The sequence below is a fragment of the Dioscorea cayenensis genome, chromosome 17 (genome assembly GCF_009730915.1).
Source record: "Dioscorea cayenensis subsp. rotundata cultivar TDr96_F1 chromosome 17, TDr96_F1_v2_PseudoChromosome.rev07_lg8_w22 25.fasta, whole genome shotgun sequence".
NCBI lineage: Eukaryota > Viridiplantae > Streptophyta > Magnoliopsida > Dioscoreales > Dioscoreaceae > Dioscorea > Dioscorea cayenensis.
Genome location: NC_052487.1, coordinates 462,057 through 474,784, shown reverse-complemented (window position 1 = coordinate 474,784; position 12,728 = coordinate 462,057). Strand labels below are relative to the sequence as shown.

At 36.9% G+C, this 12,728-nt stretch overlaps 3 protein-coding genes and 1 long non-coding RNA gene across 4 annotated transcripts; 3 read left to right on the top strand and 1 right to left on the bottom strand.

The window, feature by feature from the left end:
- The first annotated feature begins 427 nt into the window (after positions 1 to 427).
- On the top strand, positions 428 to 5,329 carry LOC120280949 (isocitrate dehydrogenase [NADP]). Its single transcript, XM_039287917.1, has 15 exons — positions 428 to 699; positions 808 to 851; positions 959 to 1,068; positions 1,452 to 1,489; positions 2,120 to 2,197; positions 2,298 to 2,351; positions 2,428 to 2,529; positions 2,630 to 2,718; positions 2,811 to 2,914; positions 3,111 to 3,179; positions 3,265 to 3,380; positions 4,039 to 4,073; positions 4,159 to 4,301; positions 4,466 to 4,588; positions 4,959 to 5,329. Exons 1-15 carry the CDS (start codon positions 450 to 452, stop codon positions 5,047 to 5,049), a joined length of 1,446 nt encoding a protein of 481 aa, XP_039143851.1. The 5' UTR covers positions 428 to 449; the 3' UTR covers positions 5,050 to 5,329.
- Positions 5,330 to 5,761: 432 nt separating this feature from the next.
- Positions 5,762 to 7,192, top strand: LOC120280673 (glutaredoxin-like). The gene is made up of 4 exons (XM_039287588.1): positions 5,762 to 5,971; positions 6,209 to 6,297; positions 6,676 to 6,774; positions 6,929 to 7,192. Exons 1-4 carry the CDS (start codon positions 5,847 to 5,849, stop codon positions 7,006 to 7,008), a joined length of 393 nt encoding a protein of 130 aa, XP_039143522.1. The 5' UTR covers positions 5,762 to 5,846; the 3' UTR covers positions 7,009 to 7,192.
- Positions 7,193 to 7,577: 385 nt separating this feature from the next.
- Positions 7,578 to 11,767, bottom strand: LOC120280625 (anthranilate phosphoribosyltransferase, chloroplastic). The gene is made up of 10 exons (XM_039287506.1): positions 11,337 to 11,767; positions 11,093 to 11,236; positions 10,843 to 11,004; positions 10,647 to 10,730; positions 9,757 to 9,945; positions 9,439 to 9,529; positions 9,239 to 9,298; positions 8,842 to 8,960; positions 8,013 to 8,147; positions 7,578 to 7,925 (listed from the first exon to the last, which is right to left on the bottom strand). The coding sequence occupies exons 1-10, from the start codon at positions 11,505 to 11,507 to the stop codon at positions 7,833 to 7,835; spliced, it is 1,248 nt and encodes a 415-aa protein (XP_039143440.1). The 5' UTR covers positions 11,508 to 11,767; the 3' UTR covers positions 7,578 to 7,832.
- LOC120280627 lies at positions 8,072 to 10,260 on the top strand. The gene is made up of 2 exons (XR_005542371.1): positions 8,072 to 8,203; positions 10,060 to 10,260. It is a non-coding gene; the product is annotated as an uncharacterized LOC120280627 (long non-coding RNA).
- Positions 11,768 to 12,728: the final 961 nt, after the last annotated feature.

Below are 12,728 nucleotides of genomic sequence, written 5' to 3'. Positions count from 1 at the left end.
AATAGTTTTTTTTTTTTTTTGTAAAAGATACTTTCATGTTATGTATAATGTATATAAAAAAAGCATTATACATTAACAAATATATACATATAGTATAATTTTAGTTATAATGTAAAAAAAAGTGCAAACGGAGGTAATTAATTATTCATGAAAAGTGAGAGTGAGAGTGAGAGAATGATAAATCGTATACATATACATCGGAAAGGTTAAAAGGACATACATAAATGTTCCAGCCCAATAAACAAAAGGAATTACTTTACAAATAAAAATAAAAATAAACAAAAGGAATATAAGGCCCAAGGCCCAGATTGTGAATGAATAGTCTGACTCTTCACCATGTAATATGGGCCACCACATTTGAAATGAGTCAGCTGTAGTGTAGTGTTGTGTTTATATGGCCCAAGTCTTTTTTGGCGCTATCAAAGTCTTTCGTCTTCTTCACCGTTGTAATGCGGCTGTTGCGGTTGAGAACCATGTCCCCCGCCGCTTTCCTCCTCTCCACGTCCCACTCTTCTCTTCTTCTTCGAAACCCACACTCTGATTCCTTCTTCTCTCCTGTATCCAATCGGTTGCACTTCCATGCCCGTTTCCCCAATATCCTCTCCTCTACCGCCTGCCGCACCGCCTCTCTCCGTTCCTTTGCTTCCCTCGCGACTTCGGATAAGATCAAAGTCCGGAACCCAATCGTCGAGATGGATGGTAATCTTTATCTTTCTATTTTTCACATTCATTCATTTTTGCTATTGACTTTTATATATGGTGAATTCCTTGTTTATTGATTGACAAAATGGAGGCTTTTGTTTCCAGGGGATGAAATGGCACGGGTAATTTGGAATATGATAAAAGATAAGGTTTGATTTTATTTTCTGTTTTTATGGATCATCCCATGTTTGTGGCCAAAAGGCTTACATTTTAGATGTGTGTTTGATCTGGGTCGTCTTGGAATGCCGCTCTCCAGCTTATATTCCCGTATTTGGATTTGGATATCAAGTATTTTGATCTGGGAATCCTCAACCGCGATGACACAGATGACAAGGTTACCATTGAAAGTGCGGAAGCCACCCTCAAGTAAACACTTCTTCGATGGTCAATTAGTTTTGTTTTATTTTATTTTATTTTATTGAAAAGAAAGTTCCTTTATCATTTCGCCATACATAGTTTGAGAAGACACTAACGGTGATGGAACTTTGATAGTGGGAGCATCTGATTGCTCATGTGGGAATTACCTTGAAAGAAATCAAATCAGGATTATTTTCAACTTTTGCAATTTTTATGAGATCTGTTTATGCATTTATTCATTATCAATTGAGAGTTTTAAGGACAAATTATTTTTTTTTAATGTGGGTTCCTGTCCTTTCCCAATAATGCCTCATATTTGTTCATTCAATTTGTACTTGTACTCTGCCTATGTAATACGCTTCAAATGCTTTTTCTTTGATCCTTGTGTGCAGATATAACGTCGCTGTGAAATGTGCCACTATAACACCTGGTATATATTTTTCTCATTCTAGAGCTCTCATTATTTCAAGCATGTTCCTTTCTTGTCTTATGGCCTTGTACATTTTTTGCAATCTTAGTTACATTTCTTGAGGTATTGAATTTGCCAACGAATATTATCTGGTCATAGTTCCAATTGTCACTTTACCCATTTCTATCCAGGCAATGCAAATTCAAATCTAAACTAAATGATATTGATCATTTTTAAGTCAAATGTTGTTGACAGGATTATACCTCATGGAGTCAATTTTTTTTTCTTCTTAATATAGTTTCATGTAGTGCTGAAAATAAGTAGAAATGAACATTATGCTTTAGTTCTTGGTTGGGTAATGCGTTCAAGTCCAAAGTCCAAACAACTTTGCGAACATTAAATGTGGTCCACCAAGAGAGACATTGCTAGTCCATCTATTGGAAAACAATGTGATTTCCCATCTGAGTGTGGCATGAAAAGTTAACTTCTAGCTAGAGTAAGGGCTAATGGTTGATTAGCTTGTATTATGCCTTCCAATTAGGCAGGACGAAACTAGTAGGTTAGCTTTATGCATTTTTTTTTGTTGGTAGGCCACTAAATGGTTTTCTACTTAGGTTCCATTTGTCTATGAACACAAGCTTCTCTGTGCAGATGAAGGTAGAGTTAAGGAGTTTAAACTCAAGAAAATGTGGAGGAGCCCGAATGGCACTATTAGAAACATACTAAATGGTTGGTTTTTCTTATTGTTGCCTATACTCTTCACTTATGCTTGTTGTCATGCCCTTTTATGCAATTATATTTGTGATCACTTTGATTGTATTCATTGTAGGAACTGTTTTTCGTGAGCCAATAATATGCCGGAATATACCACGCATTGTTCCAGGTATCAGTATCTAATTCTGTATGATTTTTAGTTTATATGTTTTTGCTAAATGATGCATAAGCTATTACATTCCCAGGTTGGAAGCTTCCCATTTGTATTGGGAGGCATGGATTTGGAGATGTGTATCGTGCAACTGAGATGATTGTTGAAGGTCCAGGGAAGCTTAAAATGGTTTTTGGTGGGACTGAATTATGTTCATGGCCATTGCTAGAATACTTCAACATTCTACTGGTTGATACTCATCTTGACATATAAATTTTTTCTTTGGTGAGAAACAGTTCCTGCAGATGGTATAGAGCCTGTGGAGCTGAGTGTCTATGATTACAAAGGTCCTGGAATTGCATTAGCTATGTATAATGTTGATCAGGTCAGCCAAATTATAACCTGAAAATTTCAAACACTTGTTCTGTTGATGTTTTATAATTTTTTTTAATCAAGTTTCACACAACATGGCTCCAGTCTATTCGTGCTTTTGCTGAGTCATCAATGGCAATGGCATATAAAAAAAGATGGCCTCTTTATCTGAGCACTAAGAATACTATTCTGAAGACATATGATGGCAGGTGATTTGAGTAGGAGCAACATTTTCGATTTCAACCATTATCATTTTCTCCATTCTGATTCATAATTTTTTCATTATGGTCAATAGGCAACTCTTGCTTGTTATGTACGAAGGATGCACATGTGTCCCTTCTCTTTATCAGCCAACATTATGTTCCATTTTCAGTATAAGTTGTTTTTTGTTGCGTGTGGATCCAGGTTTAAAGACATATTCCAGGAAGTATATGAACAAAATTGGAAGGTGAAGTTTGAGGAACAATCGATATGGTTAGGCTGTGTCTTGATATTTATCTAATCCTCTTTGACTGATTATCCAATGAAATAATCTCATGAGATTGATGCTTGTCATCAGGTATGAGCATCGTTTAATTGATGACATGGTTGCTTATGCTGTAAAAAGTGAGGGTGGGTATGTGTGGGCTTGTAAAAACTATGATGGAGATGTTCAGAGTGACTTTGTTGCACAAGGTTATTTTATTTTATTTGTTGTTATTCATTAGCATTTGTAGTTGCAGTTAACTTTTCAATTGGTTAATTTCCTGTTTAGTTGTATAAATTATGTTGACCTTAAAAAATTGCTTAAATGCAGCTTGGATTTAAATACTTCAAAATTTTCATTCTTGCAACTAGCTTTGGTCTGGTAAATTTACTTGTTTTGTTATGCTATTGAAATTTTTTTTGCAAATTCCTTTAATGTATAATTACTTGGAAGTATTGCCATGCACTATGATTTGAAGAAACCGATTAATATTGAAGACTATTTCTTGGTCAGGGACTCAGGATACACACAAGGACTACCTTAGCTAATTGTCTTCCTGGTAGTTAATGTGATCTTCCACATATTAGCCAATGAAGCATGTGGCATTTATGAAATATATTATGGTGAAAATTTTACAACTTATTTGTCTTATATTGGCTTTATGTTAGAAAAGCCTCATATGGTGTTGCCTCATTTCATCTGGGAGGTTTATGCTCAGCTTAAAGCCTAAAATATTAACCCATGATATGCTCTGAACTATTATCAAACTCCATGCTCAACTAAAAGCCTAAAATATTATCCCATGATATGCTCTGAACTATCATCAAACTCTTGCTGTGATTTTACTGAGATTTCTGGTGGATGCAGGATTTGGTTCTTTGGGCTTGATGACATCTGTGCTGGTAACTTGCTGCTTATGATTATAATTTGTTATAGCAGGGTTTTAACCTTGAATACCAATCATTACTCCTATTGATCCTGATGCAGTTAGCATCAGATGGGAAAACATTAGAAGCTGAAGCCGCTCATGGGACGGTGACCCGCCATTATAGAGTATACCAGAAGGGCCAGGAAACAAGTACAAACAGTATTGCGTCCATATTTGCCTGGACAAGGGGTCTTGAGCATAGGTATTTTTAGTAATTCAATAGAGCAGTTCTAGTATCTGTCTCTTGTTTTTTAATATTCTTTGGATTGAGGAACTATTTAATTCTCTAAGATTTGATGTTTGAAAACTTTCTTTACATTGTGCTATCGATCTTCTGCTATCAACCTCTTTTCATGGATCATGCAGAGGGAAGCTGGATAAGCATGACGAGCTGCTAGATTTTGTGCAGAAGCTCGAGTCTACTTGTGTGGAGACTGTAGAGAGTGGTAAAATGACCAAGGATCTAGCTATCATTGCTCATGGCCCTAAGTAAGTATGCCTGGAATATATATATATATATATATATATATGTATATTGGTTGCTTTCATTGATTTTGTGATACTTTGATTCAAGAATCGTGTCTGGGTTCCACTGACTACTGTCTGTGGATGCATGTCAGAAACACCATGTTTGCTTTTATGTGGACTCTCTGTTTTCTTTACTATGAAGTGCGTTAAACACCTTTATGTTTTTGTGGGCTTTCATGAAATGTTCATTAAATTTTTTTTTTTTGAAGGTTGCAGTATTTAGCATGTTGTCATGTTTTCACAATTATTTGTGAGAGCTGAGTAGTGCTTACTTAGTGCAGTTATTATTTTGAGGGAGTATACTTAGGCCTGATGTTAATTTCTTGTACAGGGTATCAAGGGACTTTTACCTGAGCACTGAGGAATTCATTGATGCTGTTTCTGAGAATTTAAACAAGAAGCTTCAACTTGCTGCTGTCTAGCAATTATTAAGGGATATTATTCTCTTGATTATCTGCCCGATGTGAACTGATCCACACTGAAGATCTGGCCGATGCAGAGCATTTTTTTTTTAAACCAATTTACAGATCAGTGCAACCTCTCAGACTTTAGGAAAATAAAATTGAGTGCAATACTGACCTTTTCTGCAGTTTTGTATACTGGTTGGCGTTTCTAAGTGCAAACATTCTCTGGAAGTAGAATAGAATGTACCTCATTAATAAATGGATGGGCATCTGTTTTGTTTGTGCCTACTGACTAGCATGTGGACATCATGTTACTGTGTCCAGAAAATTTCAGCATCTCTTCTACATTTGTTTGCGTTCTTATGCCCTCAATTTGATCAAATCCCAACCAAGATGGTTTTTGCTCATGGAGAATGAGGAAAGCATGATATTAAGACCTTGGCACATCTTTGCTTGTTTGTTTGTTTTTTTTTATTTTTATTTATTTATTTGAATAGCAACTCTTTCTCTCTCACTCACACGCACACTTGCAACTCTGTCTCTCTCTCTCTCTCTATCACACACACCCAGTTTTACTTAGTGCATTGCACGACTTTATTTGTGGTAAAAATGTAAAAGATGAAGAAGATTAACTTATCAAAATAAAAAATAAAAAATAAAAAATAAAAAATAAAAAATAAAAAAATGTAAATGGTATTAGAGCAAGACACGCTTCTTAGGGCTACGTGGTCTTCCCTGCGGAAGTGTGTGGGGTGCTGGTGGAGGAAGCTCATACACTGTACTGTATCAGCTATATATATATATATGATATATCCATGGGAGGTCGGTGGAGCAGATCATTAGCGACAAGGCCTAAAACCGAAGAGGAGCAGGCAACGCTGGACATGGCTCTCTCCAAGGCCAAGGACTTGGTCTCCTCCCACCCAGTCCTTCTCATCAGGTAACCACTCTTCTATTTCTGCCACCGCTCGTCCCCTACGTTGATTGCCTTGCTTCGTTAATTATTCATCTTTTTCTTTAATTTTTTTTTTAAATTATTTCTATTTTCGGATTTCGGATTTCGGATTTCGGATTTCGGATTTCCTTCTCATCAGTCAATAGTCATCACCGTACCCACCCCCTTAATCATCTTATATATTCATCTTATTATTTGTTAACTCTTCATGATTGCATGCAGCAAGACTTACTGTGGATACTGCACGCGAGTCAAGCAGCTGCTGACCCAATTAGGTGCAAATTACACCGTATTGGAATTGAATGTTGAGGGTAAGTTGTCTCCTCATTTTTCTAATTACCATTGGTTCTCTTGGTTGCTTATTTTTGGATCTGCATATTGTTTTCATTTTTCTTAAATTCATACATGTAACAATATATATGATGTGCCATTTTGGAGATCTTTGCATTTTAACATTCAACTTCTCAGTTGAATGTTGAGAGTAAGTTGTCTCCTCATTTTTCTAATTACTATTGCTTCTCTTGGTTTCTTATTTTTGGATCTGCATATTGTTTTCATTTTTCTAAAATTCATACATTTAACGCTATGCAATGAAAACTATGGATCTTATTTTAATAATTGTGCTCAGTACTAGTGAAGCTTTACACCGCAATGACTGCATGGATATGTTGTTCTGCATGTTAATTAAGGTGATGGAGCTGAAATTCAATCCGCACTTGCTGAATGGACTGGACAAAGAACTGTGCCAAATGTTTTCATTGGTGGAAAGCATATTGGTGGTTGTGACAGTATGACCCTCATTTAATCTCACGTCATTGTTTTTGTGTTGTTGAATGGATTAATGTACATATGCTCTTCCTTTATTTATTTATATATATATATATATATATATATATTCCCACCGACAAAATCTTTAATTGCAATATCCTTGTTTTTCAACAGATGTGATGGCGGTTCACGCATCAGAGAAGCTGGTGCCGCTGCTAACTGAAGCTGGAGCCCTCAGTGTTGCTGCTGCATAGGGGAGTTTCATAGTTTGGCTTGCTTTTCTGGTGTTGTTGCATTATTACTTTATCATGTTGAGTGAGAATAAGGGCTTCAAAATTGTACAATTGTTCTATGCACAAACTCTTGTATATGATATGATATGATATGATGCTCCAGATACTTAAGACTGTAGTACAAGATCTAGTCATGTCCACTATATACTTTCTTCTTCTTCTTAGTTCTTACTGGTGATTATACAACTGTTTTGGTTTGTTAGGGTATATTGTGTTGGTGCTTAATATGCTTTGGCAGCACCTTTATTTGTAGCAAGGATGGAAGCTTATTTGGATATTAACTAGCACATGGGGCCGCAAATGTGGGGAGGATATGTACCTAAATAGCAAGTCAATCCGATCTGATCAACAATTAATATGCAGGCTTTAATACGAGTAGGTAGCAGCCATCAACAACCTGACCATAGGTTCGGTAGATGTTCCGTTTTAATCAAAAGGAAGAAAAAGTCAAGTTTCCAGTAGTAGAACACATGCAAACACGGCATCTCAAGCAAATTAAAGCAATAATAAGTTAATAAACACACATTATCTTTACAAACATCCGATGGAACCTGCTTTATTATTAATCCTGAAAAGAACAGATCTGCTGTGTCTCTGTGAATATGAGGGGGTGACAGATTGTGAGGAGGGGGTTTGGTAACACACTTACACGAACATAAATATTAGGGGAACACGCTACACTGGAGCAATGAATGCATCCTCATGACTCCAAAGCGCATCTCACTCACTTTAAGCACTCAACAACAGATCTTGATCCTTACAAGTCCCCAGTTTCTTTTCATATTTTATTTCACCACACCTTCACCTCCACCTCCACCTCTTGGAGCTGGAGCTGGAGCTGGAGCTGGAGCAACACCAACAGCATCTCCTCTAAGTTTCTGAGATAAAAGACATCGTCATGGGGATGTCGTCAAAGACCAGAACAGATTTCATGGAGCTCAATCCAATAAATTTGATTTACTTACATTCGAGAGATGCATCCAAGAATCTAGTACTTCAACTGCTCTCCCGGATTGTTGTACTTCTCGAGCCCACACCACTCCTTCAGCCAAGCTGCTCACATGGCCGCTCACCAGGAGGGCAGCTGCTGCATTTAGAATCTGGGAAACAAATCCAAACATGGAGGAGTTTCGACATTCAGGAGTCAACCACTAAGGTAATACTTCTGTCTTACATTGATTTGCAAAATTTCAACAGTTCTAAGCATATTTACATAGATGGTTACATGATGAGAAAACAGAGGATAAAAGATCTTCAATATTACGAAACTTCTCAGTTTTCATGTGTAGAATAAAAAAAAAACAACGAATGGCATGCTTAGCACACTAAAGCACAAAAAGAAGCAGTGGCATCATACAAATTTCAACTAGATCATCTCTTTCTCCATGCCAAACAGGCCCTCATGAGCACTATAAAATTGTGAATTGCCTTTGTCCCGGTCAAAGAAGAAATATACACTCGCTGCTTACTCTCAAACAAATTCATACAGCACAATATACTAGGTGTATTCTACTTTCTTATTTTTATTGAGCATCACATGTAATTTATGACTCAAAATTACTTTAAAATCCTTTTATTTGCCCCTAGTATCAAGGTAGTGTGCTAGCCATCTCACAGAACCCCTACAAACAATGTAGTGGTAGATATTTCAGAAAGAATTAGTTCATGTCAGGGTGTAGTAACTTAATCCTCACATCATACTAGCTGCAGCAAGCCTGTTACCTTTAAACACCAATATTTTGAACACCTCCATGTACATGATTGACTGAGCCATAAATGGAAAAAGAAACTCACCAAAGAATCCGCAATTGGCCCCTTCTGACCAGATAACACATGCCTAAGAACCTCTGCGTTGAATTCTGGACTTCCCCCCTTTAAACTTGCTAGACTACAGCGTGGAATGCCAAAATCCACTGTGTGACACACTGAGTTAGCATGACCCGATGAAACGAAACAACTAACAAAATTGGACATGTGTGCATTAAATTTCATTTTCAGTAAATCATAATGCCTGATATATGTAAAGAGATCATTGTGCAAACACAAATATTGGTGGAAAATATTTTTATTTTCTCACTTGACTTACACAGCCATTAAGAAGAAAATGCGTTTTTTTTTTTAGCATAAGATGATATGTTTATAGGATCATTGAATATTTTTTTCTACTATGAGAATATCAAATCCTGCTTACATGGGTCAAAATGTGACTTGTCAATCTTGTCTGGGGAAACATCCAGATAGTATCCTGATCCTGCCACAATTACAACTACTAGCTACAAATCATTAAGTAAAAATATGAATAGCAACCACAGAGAACTGTGAGCCCCAGATTAGGGATAAAAATTGAAAATGAATTAAATAAAACAGTCCCAAAAGAGAGCCTCCAACTACCCATTGGGCTTATTTCATCTAAACCAGAAGAATGAACAACCAATGCTCTCTTCATTCCAAATTGTTGCAAGGCTTTAGCCATCTTCACAACCTGTGGAAGTTAACAAATTTAATCGCATAATATCCAGATGCTATGCATTGGAAATAAGTTCCATGTCAGATATGAAGTATCGTAGCCTTGATACTCCATAGCTTTGATGGTCTAGCAACTCAATGACAAGTTCATAATCTTGCAGTAGGATAATTCATACTAAATGGGAACGTGATTAGCTGAACAATAAAAGTAAAAGCAACAACTGTAATCCAAGGAGAACTTACAATATCTTCATGATATACACCAACAACAGCAAAAGGCACCTGTGCAGGATTCAACATTGGACCCAGAATATTAAACACTGTCTTCACCTTAAGCTTTTTCCTTACTGGACCTACTACCTTCATTGCAGGGTGGTACATGGGAGCCATCATGAAACCAATTCCTGCTTCCTCCACGCATTTCTTCACCCCCTTATATTTTGAGGAAGATAACATGATCTTAGGATGGAATGATTTCTTTTTTTCTTTAATAGACATAATGAAAGAAAATTTTGCTAAAATCCAGTTTTCCGTGGGTCATTTCAGAGGTTTGGTGATGACAGATCTATTACTGAAGCTAGTGATGCTATTGAGAGGCTAATACAACAGATTATGCCACAGAGGAATTAACTCTCCACAGAAACATTTTAAAGCAGAGATTAATGCAAATACATTGAATACTACATATTTTTGTGTGGACTTCATGAACCAAGGATAAATGAATAATATTGTATTTGTTAATTGATTGATCATCTTTCTGCTGATAGCTTATAATGCACTCAAAACATCATGCATCTGTTAATCTTAGGAGTGACTAATCATGTGTTGTTCGGTATGATCTACTTTTTCAACTTCCCTTCCCCTTTCCAGTATTCACTGAAAGTAGTCAGTTATTGGGGAGCAATCAAGATACTTGTAATGTCTAATCAGGATCAACTAGGACAGGAATAAAGCATTCAGTAGAACTCTTCTTCGGTGTCAAGGTAAGAGCTATGAATAGTCATCCACTTTCAGGTAGAAGAATGGGATATATTATGGGGGCATACAATGCATTCCAGACATAAGCGTTACCTGAAAGATAAAAAAGAAATTTCTGGAATTCACCATGAAAGAATGAATTAGAAAAAGGTTACCTCAGGGCCAAGCTCAATATTGACACCCAATGCCTCCAAGACATCAGCGCTACCACATGCAGAAGAACTGGAGCGATTTCCTTGCTAGAACCATAGAAAATTGTGGAAGAAGGAGGAGGAGGAGGAGGAGGAGGAGGAACATGCTGATTTTAATAAGTAATAAAGAGAATAGGAATAAAGGAATGGTTAGGATTACCTTGGCGACTTTGACACCAGCAGCAGCAGTGAGAACAGAAGCGCCCGTGGAGATATTAACAGTGTTTGCACCATCACCACCCGTACCAACAATGTCCACCACATTACCCATGCATGGCACCTTCCGACAGTGTTTGATCATGGCCCGTGCCAATCCCACAATCTAGATAGTCACAGGAATGAAACGATTTATCACTGGACTGTCAATGGATGAATGCGGGAATACGAGCAGTTGAAATGGATAATATAACCTCCTGGAAAGTCTCCCCCTTGGCTCTCAAGAGAACAAGAAAGGCACTGATCAACGCTTCATCACCATCTCGAAGCAAAAGGTCGAGCGACGCTTCGGCCTCCTCCTCGCTGAGATCCACTCGGCTTATCAGGGATTCAATCAACTAAACACCAACATCACAAAATAGGACAGAATAAAATCAATCAATCAATCAATCCATCCATCCAAGAAGAAGTAATGGCGCGCATGGATAAACGACCAACCTCCTTAGGCTTTAAGGAAAAGGACTGGGAACTGGGGATAGCAGCAGCCCGCAAAGTCGTAGGGAGGAGACCTATCCGCGATGGAGGCAGAGGAGAAAGAAATGGAGTGGGGCGGCGCCAATCCAATTGCTTCAAGGTATAAGTGGACGGAGAGATGAGAAACGCCGCCATGGCTATATATTGGAAGCACTTTGTTGTCCAAGAAGACGAGGAGGAAGAAGAAGAGTGGATGGAATTGGAATTGGAATCGTATTGGTACAACCGTACAAGAGGAGCAGGAGGAGGAGGAGGAGGAGGAGGAGGAGGAGAAACCAAAGCAGTGAATGACAGAGAATCAACCAAAAGATTTTTATTATTATTATTATTATGGGAAAGAAAACCCAATAATGGCGCGGCGAGATACGCATACGCTGAACATCTCGCTCTCCCAGCCCGAGCCAACCCGATTCGAAGACAAGTGAGAGAGAATACCGTCGTGCTGCTTCTCAACAAAAATTTTTTTTTCTTTATTTTCATTTTAGTTTTTTCAACCAGCTCCTTTATAATAAAAAAAAATTGGCGTTTTTTTTAATTAAAATTTAAAAATAAAAATAAAATATATTTATTTTAGGTAACAATGAAATATATACACAAAAATAAAAAAAAAATAATAAAAAAAGAGTGGTTAAAAAATGTTTTCAATACAGACATGTATGTATAATCGTTTTAAGGCTAGAAATTAGGAGCTCTCTGATTTCCACTTCTAACATCCAGCGATTTAAGGCTAGAAATCAGGACCACTTCAATTAAAAGGTAACATCCAGCTAACACACTGCATGAAAATGCAACCACGCCAGCTTAATTTCTCTAAATATCAACAATAAAGTGATCTATTAATAATTAAATCTTCATTAGAATCTCCACAATTTATAAAAATTAGAAAAAGACACATGTTTGAAAATGTAAAGAGAGGTTGTGTATGTGAATAATTCACACCAATGTGTCCCCTACTTGTTCTACCGAAATTTTTATACACCTCTAACCCTTTTAACATCGTAATTGGTCATTTTGAAATAATAATAATAATAATAATAATAATAATAATAATAATAATAATAATTTCTCTAAATAATTACAACTATTCTAAACTTAAAACGAATCAGAAGCGAGTTGATTTTCTGGTTAGCAGACCAAAATGACAGAAAGCCTTGAAGATTAGTCAATGCTCTAATTAAAAACCAAATTAGTTGGTGTTTTTTCAGTGCCTGCCATCAGAATCATGATTCGCAATATTGTTAATGCTACAAAAATAATAGACACTGCTAGCATAGCAGTCCCTGCCGCAACCACATTAAAATGGGAATACTCCAAAATGGGCAAAAGACCCCTAGTTTATGCTAACAATTCTGTTTA

What these genes read in the sequence shown, in the direction of transcription:
- LOC120280949 (XM_039287917.1), top strand. Translation starts at nt 450, where the DNA reads ATGCGGCTGTTGCGGTTGAGAACCATGTCCCCCGCCGCTTTCCTCCTC. An exon ending in CCCAATCGTCGAGATGGATG is followed by an intron (nt 700 to 807) that starts GTAATCTTTATC and finishes TTTTGTTTCCAG; the next exon opens with GGGATGAAATGGCACGGGTA. An exon ending in AGTGCGGAAGCCACCCTCAA is followed by an intron (nt 1,069 to 1,451) that starts GTAAACACTTCT and finishes CCTTGTGTGCAG; the next exon opens with ATATAACGTCGCTGTGAAAT.
- LOC120280673 (XM_039287588.1), top strand. Translation starts at nt 5,847, where the DNA reads ATGGGAGGTCGGTGGAGCAGATCATTAGCGACAAGGCCTAAAACCGAA. An exon ending in CACCCAGTCCTTCTCATCAG is followed by an intron (nt 5,972 to 6,208) that starts GTAACCACTCTT and finishes GATTGCATGCAG; the next exon opens with CAAGACTTACTGTGGATACT. An exon ending in ATTGGAATTGAATGTTGAGG is followed by an intron (nt 6,298 to 6,675) that starts GTAAGTTGTCTC and finishes ATGTTAATTAAG; the next exon opens with GTGATGGAGCTGAAATTCAA.
- LOC120280625 (XM_039287506.1), bottom strand. Translation starts at nt 11,507, where the DNA reads ATGGCGGCGTTTCTCATCTCTCCGTCCACTTATACCTTGAAGCAATTG. An exon ending in CTGGTGTCAAAGTCGCCAAG is followed by an intron (nt 10,731 to 10,842) that starts GTAATCCTAACC and finishes CTATGGTTCTAG; the next exon opens with CAAGGAAATCGCTCCAGTTC. An exon ending in GGCCAATTGCGGATTCTTTG is followed by an intron (nt 8,148 to 8,841) that starts GTGAGTTTCTTT and finishes TTTGTTTCCCAG; the next exon opens with ATTCTAAATGCAGCAGCTGC.